Source organism: Dipodomys spectabilis, unplaced genomic scaffold (assembly GCF_019054845.1).
Source record: "Dipodomys spectabilis isolate Male_0828 unplaced genomic scaffold, ASM1905484v1 ptg000023l, whole genome shotgun sequence".
NCBI lineage: Eukaryota > Metazoa > Chordata > Mammalia > Rodentia > Heteromyidae > Dipodomys > Dipodomys spectabilis.
Window position 1 is genome coordinate 5,374,992 of NW_024870700.1, and position 17,913 is coordinate 5,392,904.

At 45.8% G+C, this 17,913-nt stretch overlaps 1 protein-coding gene across 2 annotated transcripts; it reads left to right on the forward strand.

Annotated features, from left to right (window-relative positions):
• The first annotated feature begins 271 nt into the window (after positions 1-271).
• Positions 272-13,230, forward strand: Hepacam (hepatic and glial cell adhesion molecule). Of its 2 annotated transcripts, none has more exons than XM_042674956.1 (7): positions 272-356; positions 8,679-9,020; positions 10,286-10,567; positions 10,839-10,938; positions 11,795-11,868; positions 12,153-12,223; positions 12,922-13,230. In XM_042674956.1, exons 1-7 carry the CDS (start codon positions 272-274, stop codon positions 13,228-13,230), a joined length of 1,263 nt encoding a protein of 420 aa, XP_042530890.1. The 2 variants fall into 2 exon arrangements, with proteins under 2 accessions (XP_042530890.1, XP_042530891.1); XM_042674957.1 differs by having other exon boundaries at positions 10,839-10,932.
• The last annotated feature ends 4,683 nt before the right edge of the window (positions 13,231-17,913 follow it).

Consider the following 17,913-nt stretch of genomic DNA (forward strand, 5'->3'; position numbering starts at 1 on the left):
CAGCAACCCCTCACAATGGAACCTACAATGGAGATGATCTCTTAAGCAGAATCGCATCCCAACTGGGGATGCAGGGCTTGGATACTAGAAAAATGCCAGGTCTGAGTGAGGGGAAAGCACAAGCCCAGCAATACACAGAGCTCTGTGTATTCAGAGGGAAGTTGGCAGAGCTGTGTTCGGGCAGAGAAACTCCGAGTGGTACAAAGGGACGTGCCCAGAGTGGAGAAATCATGCTAATTGTCTGCAGCAGAGCTGGAGAACGCCACCCAAAATGAAGAGAGAAAGGGGAGCCCTGTCCAGAGCTTCCAGGGCCCTGCACCTCACTCCTTTGGTCTACCTGCTTCTGATCCAGCCAGGTAGGAGACTCAAAGGGTAAGAAAGGATCTGGAGAAAGGACTTTCAAGGGAGAGGGAGGGGAAGATTTGAAGGCCAGAATGCCTTTGGGGTGGGAGGAGGGGAGAGAGCTCAGGCTGTGGGAAGCAACAATTCAAGCATTGGTGTTGAATGTATCTCTTCATTCTATGAGTCTCCTGCCCCCCCCCCCCCGCCCCCCGCCTCGGGCCCCGTCCCCCAAAAGGAGCTCCCATGGCATTCAGTACATTAGATGGAGGGCACTGCCACTTCTTATGGGATGACTTGTTGGCGTGGGCCAGTCCAGCATTCTTCCCAAAGGATTATGATGGGGTTAGGAGGGAGAGGGAGGGAAAAATCTTGATTTTGCACCTCCTTAAACCCCTCCTCTGCTTTTCTGAGTGTAAACTGCATGGGAGATGGGATAGCTGGAAGATAACAAGCCTCCTGGTTTAGGGTAGGAACACTAACCTAGCTGTAATTCATTCCATGTCATAGACACTTACCTCCTGTAGCGCCCCCTCCTGACTTATTGGAGAACTGATCTTATTTTAAATACAGTAGATGTATTTTCTGTGTATAAACACGCAAAGGTTACGGAGAGACTAGGAATGCATGATAGAGTGAAGAGATCATTTGAACAAACACAGAAACTACCATGAGTTAGACACAGATAATATATAGGAATCAGAGAAAGGTTGCCTACCCTTGGAGCAGAATGGGATGGGGGTAGGATCTCAGGTTAGCTTTCTTGTAGAAGGAATATTTGAATTAAATTTTCTTTTTCTTCTTTTTTGCCAGTCCTGTGGCTTGAACTTGGGGCCCTGGGTACTGTCCCTGAGTCTCTTTGTGCTCAAGGCCAGCACTCTACTACTTGAGCCACAGCACCACTTCCATTTGCATTGAATTTTAAAGGATGAGAAAAATGGGTAGGAGAATATATGGGCACTACAGTTGAGGAAATAGGCAAAAGTCATTAGCTTGAAATAGCTTCATGTGTTTAGGCAGAACCAGCAGTTCATCATTGGTGGGGAGGAAAGTATGAGTTGAGTTAGGCAAACTACATTCAGCTTGTGAAGTTGAGTGTAAACTACATTCAGAAGATCCAGAATATAGCCTGTAAACAATGGATGGGGATGGGAATCATAGTTTGATGAACCTATAAAAAGTAACCCCAAATATTAATCCCCCATATAAAGAAACCAAATATTTAGTGCCTCAAAATCAGCCCCTTAGTATTTCAGTTACTACTGCCCTCTCTTGAGGATTACAGGAGCATCCTAATTGATAATACATATTAATTTTGCTTGTCTGTGAACACTATAGATGAAATTATGTGCATGCATTTTTGTATCTAGCTTCCTTTGCTGAACAGTTTGCCAGGTTTATGTATATTGTTATTATAATTGTCATTTGGTCTCATTGCTTGGTATTCCATATAACACAATTTATCTCTCCCATTTTGGTAGATACTCTGGTGTTTCTAAACCAATCTTCAACTCAGGCTTTATGAACAGAGTTGTTGAAATATTCTGGTATATGACTTTTAGTAAATATATACAATATATACAAATTTCATCTGTGAATATATCTTGGAATAGAATTGCTGAGTTATAGATTCTTTTAGTATATTTTTCTTTAGTATGACAAAATATTCTAGGCCTGATATCTTTATAAAATAAAGAGGTTAATTTAGCTCGTGGTTCTAAAGATTCAAGAGTATTGTGCTGGTATCAGCCTGATCCTGGTAGATTTTGCTATTGCAAAACACCTGAGAAAACAACCTAAAGGAGGAAAGGTGTATTTTGGCTTAGAGAGGTTTCAGTCCATTGTCAGTTGGCTCCATTGCTTCTGGATCCATGCATGGTGAGGCAGAACATCATGATGGTTGGAGTATGTGGTTGAGAAACTGTCTCACCTTGTCATGGATAATAGGAAGAGAGAGAGACAGGAAGAAGATGGGGCAAGATAAACTATCCAAGATATACACATCTCACAGTGACCTACTTCTTCTAATCAGACTCCACCTCTTAATAGCCCACTTAGTATGAACTCATTGGTGAATTAGCCCATTCATGAAATTAGCACCCTCATGATCTAATCAACTCTCAACAATTAGATCCACACTGGAAACTCAGCCTTTTGGAAGGATACTTCATATACAAACCATAAAGCTGTGAAGGACATGATCACAGATGGAAAAGAGGAGGAAGAGATCACAGGGTGATACCGGAAGGTAAAACATTACTAGAAACTAACTAGGGTCCCAGAAAAACTACATTTACCCCTTGCCAGGGCACATTTCCAATGTGCTAAGCAGTTCTGCTAGGCTCCAGCCTTTAAAAGTTCTATACCACCTCTACAAATTACTACGTTGAGAACCAAGCTTCAGAAACATAAATCCTTGGAGGACACAAGTAAACCATATCCAAGTCACAACATGTTGAGCGTTCCTTGATATGATCTGTTTTCAAAAGTAGTTGAATCAAGCTGGGTGCTGGTGGCTCATGCCTATAATTCTAGCTACTCAGGAGGTTGAGATTTGAGGATTATGGACTAAGGCCGGCTTCGAAGTCTATGAGACTCTTATCGCCAATTAGCCACCAGAAAACTGGAAGTAAATGTGGCTCAAAGTGGGTAGAGCACTAGCTATAGGCAGAAAAGCTCAGAAACAGCATCCAGGCCCTAAGTTCAAGCCCCATGACCGCCCCCTCCCCCCCAAAAAAAGTAGTTGTATTGATTTGTACTCCCACTGACATATATAGAGTTCTGTTTTTTGAGATGTCCTGTTTTACTCTATTGAGCTAATTTTGTACCAATATCAAACAGAAAACCTCCTGGGTCTTCAGTGGTATTGTATTAAATTAAAGATCAGTTGGGAGAGTTGACAGCTTAACAACAGTGAGTGTTTCAATTCACAAACATCTTGTCTACATGCTATTTTTAATTCATACAGCTAGGTATCTGTGACCATATAAAAATCTCTAGAGTCTTCTCTTTCTGTATTCCAAGGGCCTTCTTCACAGTTTCTGTTTCCTGATGTTTTTCTCTCCCATTCCTGAATGATTGGTACTTTAAATGATTTCACAGTCTTAGGCCTCAACAGGATAACAATACAACACAATAGCCCCTACATTTATACGATAAATAATGCATCTAGATAGCAACAGCACAGGTTGAGGCTGTTTTATCATTAGGAATGATAACTAAGAGCCAAAGCAGAAAACAATGTGTCTTTCCTTCTAGAAGACATTGCTGTATGCTATCCTTTGTTAGGTGCGGGTCAGGTCCCCGCACAAAGAACTTAACTGGAGAAATCCCAAGGAAGGGTGTCCATGATGGATGAAGAGATGGTGGGGTTTCTTTAAGGAGAAAGACTTCACAAAAAAAGAAAGAAAATGTTTCTGGTAAAAGGGGATATAGCTACAGTTCTTGGCATTAGAATACTGAAACCAGATCCCATTGACACTTTTGAAAGGTAAATTTGTGGTGAATATTATAAAAGGGAAATATTTGCCCAGCAAATATGAGTAGATAGTGGTTGGATGGTTTGTTTTTAAATGAAAAAGCTATAAAGGGAGCCCAAAGCTCTTTTCAGATACATTCTTATATTAGAAGTCTGACTTTCCTTCACGTCACAACTGGTTTATTCTCTTGAGAATGGGTGGCTCTCATTTATAAGCCTAGCTCCACAGGAGGTGGAGATCTGGAGAGTCACAGTTCAAAGGCAGCTTGGACACAGAAGTCCTCAAGACTTTATCTCCAAAAATAACAGCAAAACAACCAGGCTGAAAGTGTCACTCAAGTAGTAGAGTGCCAGCCTTGAGGACAAGATGAGTGAGCACACAACTCTGGAAATTTCCTTGGCTGATCTAATCCAAAGAGCATTGTTGAGGTCCACAGGAACTTCTTGATGGGATGTTAGTTTCCTTTTATTGAGCCTTAGGTGGGAACAAAAACTTTCTACATAATGATATCTCAGAGACAATGCCTATGTTAATTACTTCTCCAGGTTGAATAGTCCTAATTCTTTTTATTGCCACTCTGGGCTACATTTGTGAGCCATTTCCTCCCTTCTGTGTCCTGCTTTGGCTCTGTTCCAGTTCTGCGTGTGGTTTGAAAGTGTGAAATCCTGAATTTAATGTAGATTTGATTTTGGCTACAGTTCTTGCAAAACAGCCTTTGCTTAGCAAAGTCTGCTTATTTTTTCATGTGAACATGGGTGTATGACTATGTATGACCCATATAAACACGACGAATGTCCTCCACTCCCAGGAATGCCATGTTCACAGGCTTAAGGAAGGAGAGTAGCCACTTAGACAACAGTATGGCCTGAGGTAATCCATAGCCTGCAGTTTCCCCAATGTTTTTAATCCAAAATAAATTATCTAACCTTATAGGAAGAGCAGAATGGGAGGGGAAAGACATCACTAAAAGGGGTGCTGGGAGCTGGGTGCCAGTGGTTCATGCCTTTGATCCTAGCTACTCAAGAGGCTGATTTGAGGATTATGGTTCGAAACTAGCCTAGGCAGGAAAGTCCATGAGACTTATCTCCAATGAACTACCAAAAAAAAAAAGCCAGAAATGGAGGTGTGGCTCAAGTGGTAAAGTGAACACAAAAGCTCAGGGGCAGTGCTCAGGCCCTGAGTTCAAGCCCAGAACTGACACAAAAGAAAAAAAGTCTCCTGGGACCTTGGGATGGGATGAGATAGGCGACAGTCTAAGCCTGAGAAGCTCGAGGGAGGTCAGAGCTATAGAAGGAGAGGGAGAATCTCTTCATCTTAGGGCTAAAGCTGTCCCTTCCAGCCATGGTATACGGAAATAGAAATCTCAAAGTTTGGTACTAATGATCTGTGTTAGTTTCCAACTGATAAAATACTCAAAGCTGAGTACTTTATAATAAAAAGATGCTACTTAAACTAACAACATTAGGGGTAGAAAGTCCATCCAAACAGCTTGACCCTGGGCTTTGGTGACGGGGGAAAGGGGTCTAACTGAGGCACACCAGGGCAGATGACTTCAGGGAATGTGTGCGAGAGAGAAAGATCTCATGGAAAAATAGGAAGGCAGAGATGGGTTAGGCTCTTTTTTTAAAAAAAAATAACTCTTTCTCTGGAGAATCAATTTAAAACTACAAAAACTCCTTTAAGCTCTCAGCACCTTCAGTGAAGCTAAACGCCTCTACCTCTTAAAGGTTTCACTGCTTCTTAAAACCTACAACATTGAGGACTAGGCTTCTAATACCTAAACAGACCACAATGCACACCACAGCAGGGTTGTTATTCAGGTTGGCTAACCCACAGGAAGGCTCGGCACATATAACTGGTGTGTACATCCCCTATTGCATCCTGAGGAGGAGGAAGATGCTCCCTATGTGCCATCACTACCATATTCTTCATGGCCTTTCTCAAAAACACCTCGGTCATATATACTAAAGTCTCCTTTGCTTAATTGAAGAAATTAGAGAATTTGTTTTTCTAAATCAAGCCAAACCTGAGATCTGATTTAGAAATCCCATTTAAGTAATCACAGAGAGTTGCAAGTAACCTTAAGATCATATGGCCAAATGGATCTCTACCTGGTACACAGACTAGAGATTCCTAGTAGATCCCATTACTTGGAGGACATGATTTATGTTTCCACAAATTCTACTTAGGTAGGTGAGTTAGACCAATATTATATTTATTTCTATTTTGATGAAAAATTTTATGGGAATAAAAATGCCTTAAAAAAGTTTGATGAGGAGCTGGGAAAGTGGCTCAGTGGTAGAGTACTTGCCTTGCATGCACGAGGCCCTGGGTTCGATTCCTCTGCACCACATAAGCAGAAAAAGCCAGAAGTGGCACTGTGGCTCAAGTGGTAGAGCGCTAGCCTTGAGCTGAAGAGCTGAGGGACAGCGCCCAGGCCCAGAGTTCAGGCCCCATGACTGACCAAAAAAAAAAAAAAAAAAAGTTTGATGAGGTAGGTTGAGATAGAAGGATGGACAGGGTTATACTGATCTAGGTGCATTTGTGCTCATAAATGGGTATGTTGAGTTGAAACCCCTTTGTGAAACTACTGAAGATAATAATAATGTTTGAAAACTATTTTGTCCACTCAGCCTTCCTCAAATTAAGACTTCCATTTAACAACAAACATAAAATGTTCAAAAATTCACATCTAGACTGTCCTAATTCTTTTTTTTGGGGGGGGGGGGTCCAGTTGTGGGGCCTGAACTCTGGACCTGGGCGCTGTCCCTCAGCTCTTCAGTTCAAGGCTAGTGCTCTACCACTTGAGCCACAGCGCCACTTCCGGCTTTTTTCTTTTTGCTTATGTGGTGCTGAGGAATCGAACCCAGGGCCTCAGGCATGCAAGGCAAGCGCTCTACCACTGAGCCACCTTCCCAGCCCCTGTCGTAATTATTATAGCCATCTTTTCCACTCAAGGTTTTGTGATACATTGATGGTAATGGGTCATAGAATATTAGCCTTAGAAAAGGCTTACAGGTCAAAGAAAGAGACCCAGAGAGGTGAAAGGAAAGTCAACTGGTCTTTTCTTGACTTCTTCCAAAGGTGAGGAGCTCACTACTAAACAAAGTACCAGTTCTGAAAATAGACTGAATATGCTTAATGAATAAAATTTGCTTTGACCCACCCTGCCACAAACAACTATAAAGTTTTAATTGTCTCTTGTTCTGGTCTAGACTCCCTAGAACAGAGGAGAGGAAGAATGAGAAAGCATAGCTCAGCTTCCTCAACTCTAGACTGCATTATAGTGGAGTAAGAAGTAAGGACAAAAAGGATAGGAAGATTCAGAGACAAAGAGGGTAAAAGGAAGCAACTGGAGAACAGAGGGACTGAGAACCTGGCATGTGTCTATTCAGCTAAGCCCTGATTCCTGATTCCTACCAGCATCCTTTCCAGAGGACTCTCTTTTGAGTGGTTGGGATGCTCTATTTGGCCAGTAACACTAACGAACAGCATCCATTTAGGCCCTAGATCTACTACGAAGCCTCAGAATATGAGATGTGTCTCTGAATAGGACTCCCCTGGACAAGGTCCTAAAATCCTAGAGTCCATGAGGCCATATAGCCTCTACTCAAATTACTTTGGGGAATCTGACCCCAAACAGGTAAGTGGCTTTTCATAGATCAAACAGCCCAGCAGAAGGCCTAATCTTTGATGCTCAAACTTGTGTTCTTTCCACTACACAACAGTAACTGGGGTGCTTAACAATCCTATGGTTATGAAAAGGTAGTTGCTGTTATTATTGTTACTATTCTTTATTTTATAATGATATATTTATTTTATAAACAAGAAGAAAAGGACTTAGAAAGATTTGCTTGCCTAAATTTGTGCAGTAAGTGGTCATTTTGGCCTTTTTTTTTTCAGTAGTGGGACTTGAACTCTGGGCCTGGGCACTGTCTCTCAGCTCTTCAGCTGAGTGCTAGTGCTCTACCACTTGAGCCACAGTGCCACTTCCAGTTATCTGGTGGTTTACTGGAAATAAGAGTTTCACGGACTTTCCTGCCCAGGCTGGCTTTGAACCGCAATCCTTAGATCTCAGCCCCCTGAGTAGGTAGGATTACAGGTGTGCGCCACCAGTGTCTGGCTTTTTTTTTTTTTTAAAGAGAAGGTCTCACTGTGTAGAATAGACTTGCCTTAAACTCATGATCCTTCTGCCTCCCAAGTGCTAGTAGGCTAGAGGCAAGTCTTGCAAGGCTTTTCTGTTTCTATCCATCCAAATTCTTCCTCTATTTTGTACTGGGCAGGCTCAGAAAGATGCTACTTGCTTCTGGGGTAAAGATCAGATACTCTTGCTATGACGGAAAGTATCCATGTCTTGAGCCCCCTAAGCTGCCCCCTTTCTCGACCCCCTCTTATGACACACTCTTGCATTGTGGATCTACCTTCCCATGCTTTCTCTGCTCCCCACCGGCCCAATGTTCAAGTTTGACAAATTCCCCCTTGCTATCCAATGAGCTATAAGTTTCGGGAGTGCAAAGATTTCTATCTGCATTGCTTTTGATTTATCTGAAGGCCATAGGATAAAGGTGTCTGGCACATAGGAGATGTTTTATTTCTATGAATAAAGACATCGAAGGTAGGCTAAATCTCCTATAAGAGGAAGGCAATGGAAAAAGGGCCAGGGGAGGCAGAGAACCAGGCAATAGGAGAGCCATGGGATGGCTGTGAGGACACTAAAGCATAGAGCCACCATGGGAGAGTTAATGACAGGGAGGGAATGAAGGACCCACAGGGTAAGGTACTGGGAGATCAAGGGACTTAAAGGTGGATGAGGGTAAGGTTCTGGGCCTAACCTTCTTCCCCATGGGACGCTATTTGCAGCCCCCCTGGAGGGGGTAAACATCACCAGCCCGGTACGTCTGATCCATGGCACCGTGGGGAAGTCAGCTCTGCTTTCCGTGCAGTACAGCAGCACCAGCAGTGACAAGCCCGTGGTAAAGTGGCAGCTGAAGCGAGACAAGCCCGTGACCGTGGTGCAGTCTATTGGCACTGAAGTCATCGGCAACCTGCGGCCTGACTATCGAGACCGTATCCGACTCTTTGAAAATGGTTCCCTGCTTCTCAGTGACCTGCAGCTGGCTGACGAGGGCACCTACGAGGTGGAGATCTCCATCACCGATGACACGTTCACGGGGGAGAAGACCATCAACCTCACTGTCGATGGTAAAACTCTCTGACCAGGATGGAGGCAGGACAGGTGGCTGGGACTGTGGAAGGGTCTGCCCAGCACACTAGCTAGACCCAAGAGAACATCAACACAAGGCACTCTGGAGTTGAGCACAGACATTAGATTGTGGGAGCCGGGTGGCAGGGTGGAGGGGGGGAATGCTTGAGTACAGCCAACATTGACAGAGGCCTCGCTGTGTGCCAGAAGCTACCTATAGTGTTTTGCGTATGTCAGCTCCTAGCAGTTACAATCATTTAGGCAAAGTAAATGTCACTCTCTCTATTTTATAGATGAGGTAAGTTGAGGCACAGAGAGATGGCATCAGTTGTCCAAGCCTATACAACTGCTAGAGCCAAGACACGAACGCAGATACTTAGAACTAAGGTTTCTCCTAACTAAAGTATCTTCCAAGCTGGTTGGAGACATGAAAGCCCAGTGGTCTTGGAAAGGTACTTAGGAAGAATCAAGGCAGATACCAGGCTGTCTTGTTCAGCATTGTGCTCCCTGCACTTAGTAGGGACATGAGAAATGGAATGAGTAAACGGATGAATGGGTGGATGAATGAATGGAAGAATGAACGATGGGAAGGGACTGCACTGAGGAACTCTTCAGGCATGTCTTTACCTCAGTCCACAAGCTGAGTTCATGGCATATTGGAATGTAGGGAATTCATTTATTTTATTTATTTTTTTGTCGGTCATGGGGCTTGAACTCAACCTGGGCACTATCCCTCAGCTCTTCAGCTCAAGACGAGTGGTCTACCACTTGAGCCACAGCACCACTTCTGGTTTTCTGAGTGGTTTATTGGAGAGAAGAGTCTCATGGCCTTTCTTGCCCAGGCTGGCTTTGAGCCTCAATCCTCAGATCTCAGCTTCCTGAGTAGCTAGGATAACAAGCATGAAACACCAATGCCTGGCTCAGGGAATTTTTTTAAAAAAGGGAAAGGGATCCGGGCATCTGTGGCTCACACCTATAATCCTAGCTACTCAGGAGGCTGCAATTTGAGAATTGCAGTTCAAAGCCAGCCCAGACAAGAAAGTCTGTGAGAATCTTACATCCAATTAACTACCCGAAAACAGCACCAGTGGTGCTGTGGCTCAATTGGCAGTGTGCTAGCCTTGAGCTGAAGAGTTGAGAGACAGTGCCCAAGCCCAGAGTTCAAGCCCCACCACTGACAAAAACAAAAGTGGCGGGGCGGGGGTGGGGGGGGAGGGAGACACTTTCTTGCCCATGACTTACTGGCTTTTCCACTGGGGCTTAGTGCCCATTTCAAGGCCGCAGGTGGTAGTGGCTTCAACCACTGTGCTCGAGCTCAGTGAGGCCTTCACCCTCAACTGCTCACATGAGAACGGCACCAAGCCCAGCTACACATGGCTGAAGGATGGCAAGCCCCTCCTCAACGACTCCAGAATGCTCCTGTCCCCGGACCAAAAGGTGCTCACCATCACCCGCGTGCTCATGGAGGACGATGACCTGTACAGCTGTGTGGTGGAGAATCCCATCAGCCAGGTCCGCAGCCTGCCGGTCAAGATCACCGTGTACAGTGAGTCTTCCCGCCTGCCCGAGAGACAGGTGCCCAGTGGAGCTAAGGGCAGAGAGCAACTCTGAGGGGAGAAGGAGGGCAGAGATGGGCCGATTATTTGTGGGGGACAGACAAGGTGGGGACTGGGCTCTGAGCCAGCTCTGCCACCTGCCAGCCATGGCACCTGAGGCTCTTTTTCTCTGCCTTCCACTACCACAAGCTCTCCTTGCTACACCCGCTGCCCCTTCCAGAAGTTTCTCCCACCTGTCTGTCTGTCTGTCTCTCCCCTTAGGAAGAAGCTCCCTCTACATCATCTTGTCTACAGGAGGCATCTTCCTCCTTGTGACCTTGGTGACAGTCTGTGCCTGCTGGAAACCCTCCAAAAAGTCTAGGTAATCTGGCAAATTCCACAACCCATGCACCCAAATCCTTCTGTCTGTTCCAGCCCTAAACTCTATCATTTACTTAGGTGCCTGGGACTGAATGCAGGAATTCATACATCACAGACTCTTTACCCTCTCCTCCCCCCCTTCCCCTCTCCTCTCCTCTTCTCTCCTCCCCTTCCCTCTATTATTCTCCTTTCCCCTCTCTTTTTTTAATCTCCATCTTTTCTTCTTCTCCCCTTTCCTCTCCTTCACTTCCTTCTTTCCTCCTCCCACCCCTCTCTCTTTCTCCCTCCCTTCTCCCCCCCACCTCTCTTGCAGGTTCTTACTATGTAATCCAACTGACCTCCAACTCTCAGTCTTTCTCCCTCTGTCTCCCAAGTGCTGGGATTACAAACATAAGCCACCACGCAGGGATCTTTTCTCATCTCTTCAGATGCCTTGCTTCCCAGGGCTCTTTACCTTTTCCCAAGATATGTCTCTTTCCATTATGTATGGAATTGTATCTTGTGCCCATTGCCTCCAGAAATAATGGTTTTATGTGCTGAGGATCTTTGGGCCAGGCAGTAGGGCTGGGGTCTTAAGTTTGATTGCCTCCAATTTATGCATCAAGACTCTTGAGACTCATGTTGGATAAATGACTTGCCCATAGCCACAAGCTAGTGACGGCATCAACATGCAAACTTAAATGTAACCCATTCCAAAGCTCAGGTACTACTCCTATTACCCCCTCATACCTAGCCTATCTTCCTGCTATGAGGAGGTCTCCTTTATGGTCATCAGAGCTCTTCCTGGGTCCCTCCCCCAGGTCCTCTGCTCCCATTCAATAGTTCTTTTCTTGGTGGGGGGATGGATTGATATGCAGGAAGAAGAGGAAGCTGGAGAAGCAAAACTCCCTGGAGTACATGGATCAGAATGATGACCGCCTGAAATCAGAAGGTAAGCTCCCCAACACCCACCCATCCACCCATCCATACTCAGATCAGCGGGCTGCTGGGAAAGGGGAGAAATGGGCCACAAGGAAGCCAGCTCTGCAGGGCCCTTCCTTTACCAACTTCTGGAAGACTGCAGAACAGGGACATGTACAAGGCAAGGTAGGACTTCAAGTATTCAGCCACCTTGGTAAAGGTTATCATTGACTACTCAAGAAGGAAGGGGCGTAGCTGCTGGCTGGTAGAGAGAGTCGTACCTGGGCCAGCCACCCCATTCTTTCCCCTGTGCAGCAGACACCCTCCCACGAAGTGGAGAACAGGAGCGGAAGAACCCCATGGCACTCTACATCCTGAAGGACAAGGTAAGCTCTAGGGGATGGGTGTCCCACAGAATTCCCAGCAGTGAATTCCCAGCACATGCTGGGATACCTGTGAAATCTTTCTGGCATTCCTATTTATCTGTTGGTTTGTTTTGGTGCTAGTTCTGGGGCTTGAACTCAGGGCCTGGGCGCTGTCCCTTAGCTTTTTCATTCAAGGCTGATGCTCTTGAGCCTGGCCTCCACGTCTGACTTTCTATTGGTTCATTGGAGGTAAGGGTCCTGCAGACTCTTCTGCTGAGGCTGGTTTTGAACCTCGATCCTCAGATCTCAGCCCTCTCAGTAGCTAGGATTACAGGTGTGAGATGCCCGCATCCAGCATCATCTCCGCTTTGCAGGTTAGAAAATACAATCTGCACAGGATGAAGCACACAAGTAAGTAGCAGGTCTAGGTTCCAGATCTAAGTCTTTGGACACCAGCTCTATTGGTTTCCTATTTCATGACTTAAGGTTTCAGGTTGCCCAAGACTGGTGAACAAAAGGGACAAAGTACTCAGAGCTTTGTCCACGAGTTACTGAGCGCCTATTATTACCTGCTAGGCACCCTACTAGTCTAGTACATGTCTCAGGAAAGAGAAGGAAAAGCAGATGGTCCAGCCACACCCAAGGAGGTCTCCGCAGCCCCAGCCTCCTAGGCCAGGCTAGACCAGGGCCCCTGATGCCCGCACCTCGTGTCCTTGCAGGATTCTCCGGACCCCGAGGAGAACCCCGCTCCGGAGCCCCGGAGCACGGCAGACCCCGGCCCTCCGGGCTATTCCGTGTCGCCCCCGGTGCCCGGCCGCTCTCCGGGCCTGCCCATCCGCTCTGCCCGCCGCTACCCGCGCTCCCCGGCGCCCTCCCCGGCCAGCGGCCGCACCCACACGGCGTCCCCGCCGCGGGCTCCCAGCTCGCCCTGCCGCTCGCGCAGCGCCTCGCGCACACTGCGGACTGCGGGCGGCGTGCACATGATCCGCGAGCAGGACGAGGCCAGCCCGGTGGAGATCAGCGCCTGAGCCGCCTCGGGGAGCCCCGCGAGGCGCCCCGTGATCCGCAGCCCCACGCGCGCGCGTCCCGTCCTGGGAGCTGGGTTAAGAAGTCCCGGAGCCTCCGGGCCTAGGGAGCTAAGGGAGGGAGGGAGACAGACCCGTGTGCGCATGCGCAGACATAGAGCAGGCCCTGCTGCCATCATCGCCATCATCGTCATCATCATCATCATCATCATCTTCATCTAGGGGTGAAACCAGGTTGCGTTTGCTCTGGGTTTATTGGCTTTGTTCTCAGTGGGTATAGGTTGTGCCCTCTTAGGACTGTATAGATTATTAAATTTCTTGCCCTCCTCCTCCTCCAAAAAAAAAGGATCTTCTGAAACTAACATCAGTAATCTAACCCCCATAATGATCCTGGGAGCTCTTAATGCGCCCCGCTCCACTCCCTTTCCTTCTGGAAGCTTGATTTCTTTGGCTTTTATTATTAATTATTATTATTTTGCAAGCCCATATTAGGAAGACCGCTTGCCCCCAGTGCCCCATTGTCCTTAAGGACGATGTGAAGGCCCTGTCTTAGAACAGTTCCCCAGGGAGCTCAGTTCCTGGGTTCTGACATATACCATATACCCCAGAACCCGGGTGCTAGCAATTCACTCAAGCTCCCCATGTTGGCTTCCTCCCCAAAGTGGAGCTGTGGCTCAAGTGGTAGAGCACCAGCCTTAAGGAAAAACAAAAAGGCTCAGGGACAGTACTCAGGCCCCGAGTTCAAGCTCCAGAACTAATACACACACGTCTGCAGGTCATGCTTGGCATTCTTCCTGTCACTGTTCATGGAAAGATGGGCCGTGTCTATTCCCTTAAAGAAGGGCATGTCTATTCACCCTTCTCTCAGAAAGCTATGTTGGTGGTATCTGTTTTTAACTCCTCACGATTCTCCTTGGCTTCCTTAAGAAACAAGCATTTCACACAATCATCCCTGGGAAGGTGGTGGAGCTTCCTCCAACTGGAAGAATGAGATTCTGATCTTCAGAGAAAAGGTGTGGAGAAGAGGAGGCTTATTTGCCTGCCCAGTCAGGCAATGCCAGTCCTGATCCAATCCTTGAGACATTCTGCCCCCACCCCACTCCCTCAGCTGCCTTCCTCCCAGATGCTCAAACCCCACACCACCAGACAGCGCAAACTCCCCAATCATCCTACCCTCTGAATATGAAAAGGCTGGGTACTAGGTAGTCCACAGTGGCCGCCACTTTGGAATAGTTTGGAGGAGAGGCAATAATCTATTGGGCAAGAAGATAGGGTAGTTAAAACGTAGGAAGAGAAAGAAGCCCCGGGTATTCTGTCCTCTCCTTCCTACTGTTCCTGGGAGGCCTTGCATCCCTGACCGCTCCTTATCTTCTAAGTCTCAGCTCTGACCATCCTGTAAACAACTTCTTGTTGTTCGTGGTGGTTGTTGGGCTTGAATTTGGGGCCCAAGTCCTATATCTGAGCTTTGGGCTTGAATTTGGGGCCCAAGTCCTATATCTGAGCTTTTTCACTCAAGGCTAGTGCTCTGCCACTTTAAACCACAGCACCACTTCTGTTTTTTTTGGTGGTTAAATGACAATAAGAGTCTCATGGACTTTCCTGTCTGTGCTGGCTTTGAACCACAATCCTCAGATCTCAGCCTCCTGAGTAGCTAGGATTACAGGTATGAGCCACCAGCTCCTGGCCTTTTTTTGTTTGTTTGTTTCTTTTTTTTTTTTTGAACTAGGGTTTAAATTCATGGCCTTGCACTCTTGTGAGGCTATTTTGCTCAAGGCCAGTGCTCTATCATTTGAACCACACGTCTACTTCCCTTATGAGCAACTCTCAAGTCATCTTGTTTCCACCACCTTCTTATCAAGCCATGCATTGCCCCAGCCTAAGAGCACCAAGATTAGTTTGTCCCCTCTACCCTCACTCCGATAGCATGCTTGTCAGCAGCTTGCCAGTTCCCTAGATACTTCCTGGGTTCATGTAAGCAAGTGTATCTTTCTTTGCATCTTCCCTTTCTTAACGAGAAGGATCTCCTAACCTTACAGGGTACATCACTCCTCATAATGCATATAAGGAGAAGCTGCTCAGGTAGCTAAGACATTGGAGAAGTGGTACCTGCTAAGTCAGCCTTGAGATATAGGGGTGAAGGTTAGGGTGAGATGAGACCATGCCACACCCTGGTGCTGAACCCCTCAGGGGCTGGCTTCCCAGGCTCAAGCCAAATCTGCCTTATATTGGGAGGGTAAGTAAGAACGTGGATTTTTTGTTGTTGTTGTTCGTTTTGTTTTGATCTTTATCTTTGTATTACTAGCATCTAGCAGAGTGCCTAGCACATGCTGGATGCTCAATAAAGTTTTGATGAAATTAAATAAGAACCTTCTTTCACTTAAGCAGGAACAAAATGAACCACTTAACTATATGAACCATTTCCTTTTATCTTCTTTCACTATCCTTTCAAATCTCTTAAGTTTCCCACTCCAAAATCATCATTTATTCATCCAGGTGGGCTTTTTATAATTTACTCAACAGATAATTGTTTATCTACCATTAACCAAACCTTGTGCTACACCTAGGATAATGTCCATGGTCCCTACCCAGAAGCTAATCTCATGGAGGATGACAAGATAAGTAAGAAAATTATTATGATCTAGTATATGAAATGCTATGACACATAGCTACAAGGTACTCTGGGAGAAAGTAGGAGAGACACTCTACCCACATTAGGGACTTCAGTAAAGATATTTTGGGGAGAGGGCTGGGAAGGTGGCTCAGTGGTAGAGCACTTGCCTTGCATGCATGAGGCCCTGGGTTCGATTCCTCAGCACCACATAAGCAAAAAGAAAAAAGCCGGAAGTGGTGCTGTGGCTCAATGGTAGAGCGCTAGCCTTGAGATGAAGAGCTGAGGGACAGCGCCCAGGTCCAGAGTTCAGGCCCCACGACTGGACCCAAAAAAAAAAAAAAAAAGATATTTTGGGGAGAATGAGTCTGAGCTTAGTCTTAGAAAGATTAGTTAAGCATTAAAAGAAGGATGAGAGGACACATTCTAAACAGGAGAAGCAGGTACAAAAGCTTAGGCATGCAAGATACTTGGGGAATTCTGAGGGCCAGGCTGTAGGCAGTGTATCAGATTATCTGTGGAAGTGTATAGATAGCAAGTGAAGAAAGTAAGCAGGCACCGGTGTCTCATGCCTGTAATCTTAGCTACTCAGGAGGCTGAGATCTGAGGATTCTAGTTAGAATCCAGTGGGGGCAGGAATGTCTGTGAGACTCCAGCTAATCAGCAAAGAGTTAGAAGTAGAGCTATAGCTTGTGGAAGAGCACCAGCCTTGAGTTAAAAAAAGCTAAGGGATGGCTCCTAGGTGTTAAGTTAAAGCCCTACTACTGGTACAAAGAAAGAAAAAGGTGAAGAAAGATCTCTGGGGACCTCAGAAATCTTTCCGAGGGCAACCCCCAGTGACCACCCAGTACCACCATACTCTGGTCCAAGTCCAACACATAAATCTTTGGGGGTAGATACACACCACATTCGAAATATAGCACCTTTTAGCTTGCCAAAAGTACCCTCAAATAGATGTCTACCCTAATTATTAAGAATAATCAGGATGCCCTGAATTTGAATGCAAATAATTCATTTCCAAAATAGCAGTACGGTAGTAGGGAGGCAGATGAGGAAAGGGATGAGAACCAATTAACATTGTAGGGAAATGGAGCTCAAGGCCATGGGTAGCACTGGAAGGAAGTGTTAAACAGTTAGGCAATCCAAACAGAGGCAAGGAAGCCAGGGTACTGATCCACCAACTCTCTATCATTAGTTTAGGGCCTCTCTGGAGTCTTAAGAAGTTGGCCAACACTTTCAGTTGAGCCTTGAGTATAGGCCAAATATATTCTTCAAACAGAGTTGCAGAAAACAGCCTTCAGAGTCTAAGATGTGTGCAAGTATAAGCATCAATGGCATCCGCTACAGAGATTAACTACATGATATTAAGAGTTACAGTGCTAAGCAGTCATTAAAGATGAATTGTATACATCTAATCACAGTTGGCTCCCTGCATACAAAAGTTCCACACCAGCAGATTCAACCAAGCAGGGATCAAAACCACTGTATTCTGAAAAACGAAACACCAAGGACTCACACCTGTAATCCTAGCTATTCAGGAGACTGAGATGAGGATCACAGTTCAAAGCCAGCTGGGGCAGCAAAGTCTGTGAGATTCTTATCTCCAGTTAACCACCAGAAAACTAGAAGTGGTGCTGTGGCTCAAAATGGTAGAGTGCTTGCCTTGAGCAAAAAAGCTCAGGGATGGCACCCAGGCCCTGAATTCAAGCCCCATGACTGACCAAAAAGAAAAAAGAAAAAACGAAAACCTACTCTAGAAACAATTTTAAGCACACAGGAGGGTATGTGTCAGTTCTATGTAAATACTATGCCTTTTCATACAAGGGGCTTGAGCATCCTGAGAGTTTATCTCAGAGGAGTCTTGTAATTAATCTCCCATGAATACTGAAAGTTGACTAAATTAGTCTGTACGTATACGAAGTAAAACTTAATAGCATTACTGGTGAAGTCTACAAATCTACTTGACAGTATTAGGCATTAACACACCTGCCTTGACTCCATTTCTTGAACAGGATTAAAAAGAAGATAAAGACTTATGCCATTTTAGTATGCCAATATATAAACTTAGTTTTCAATGT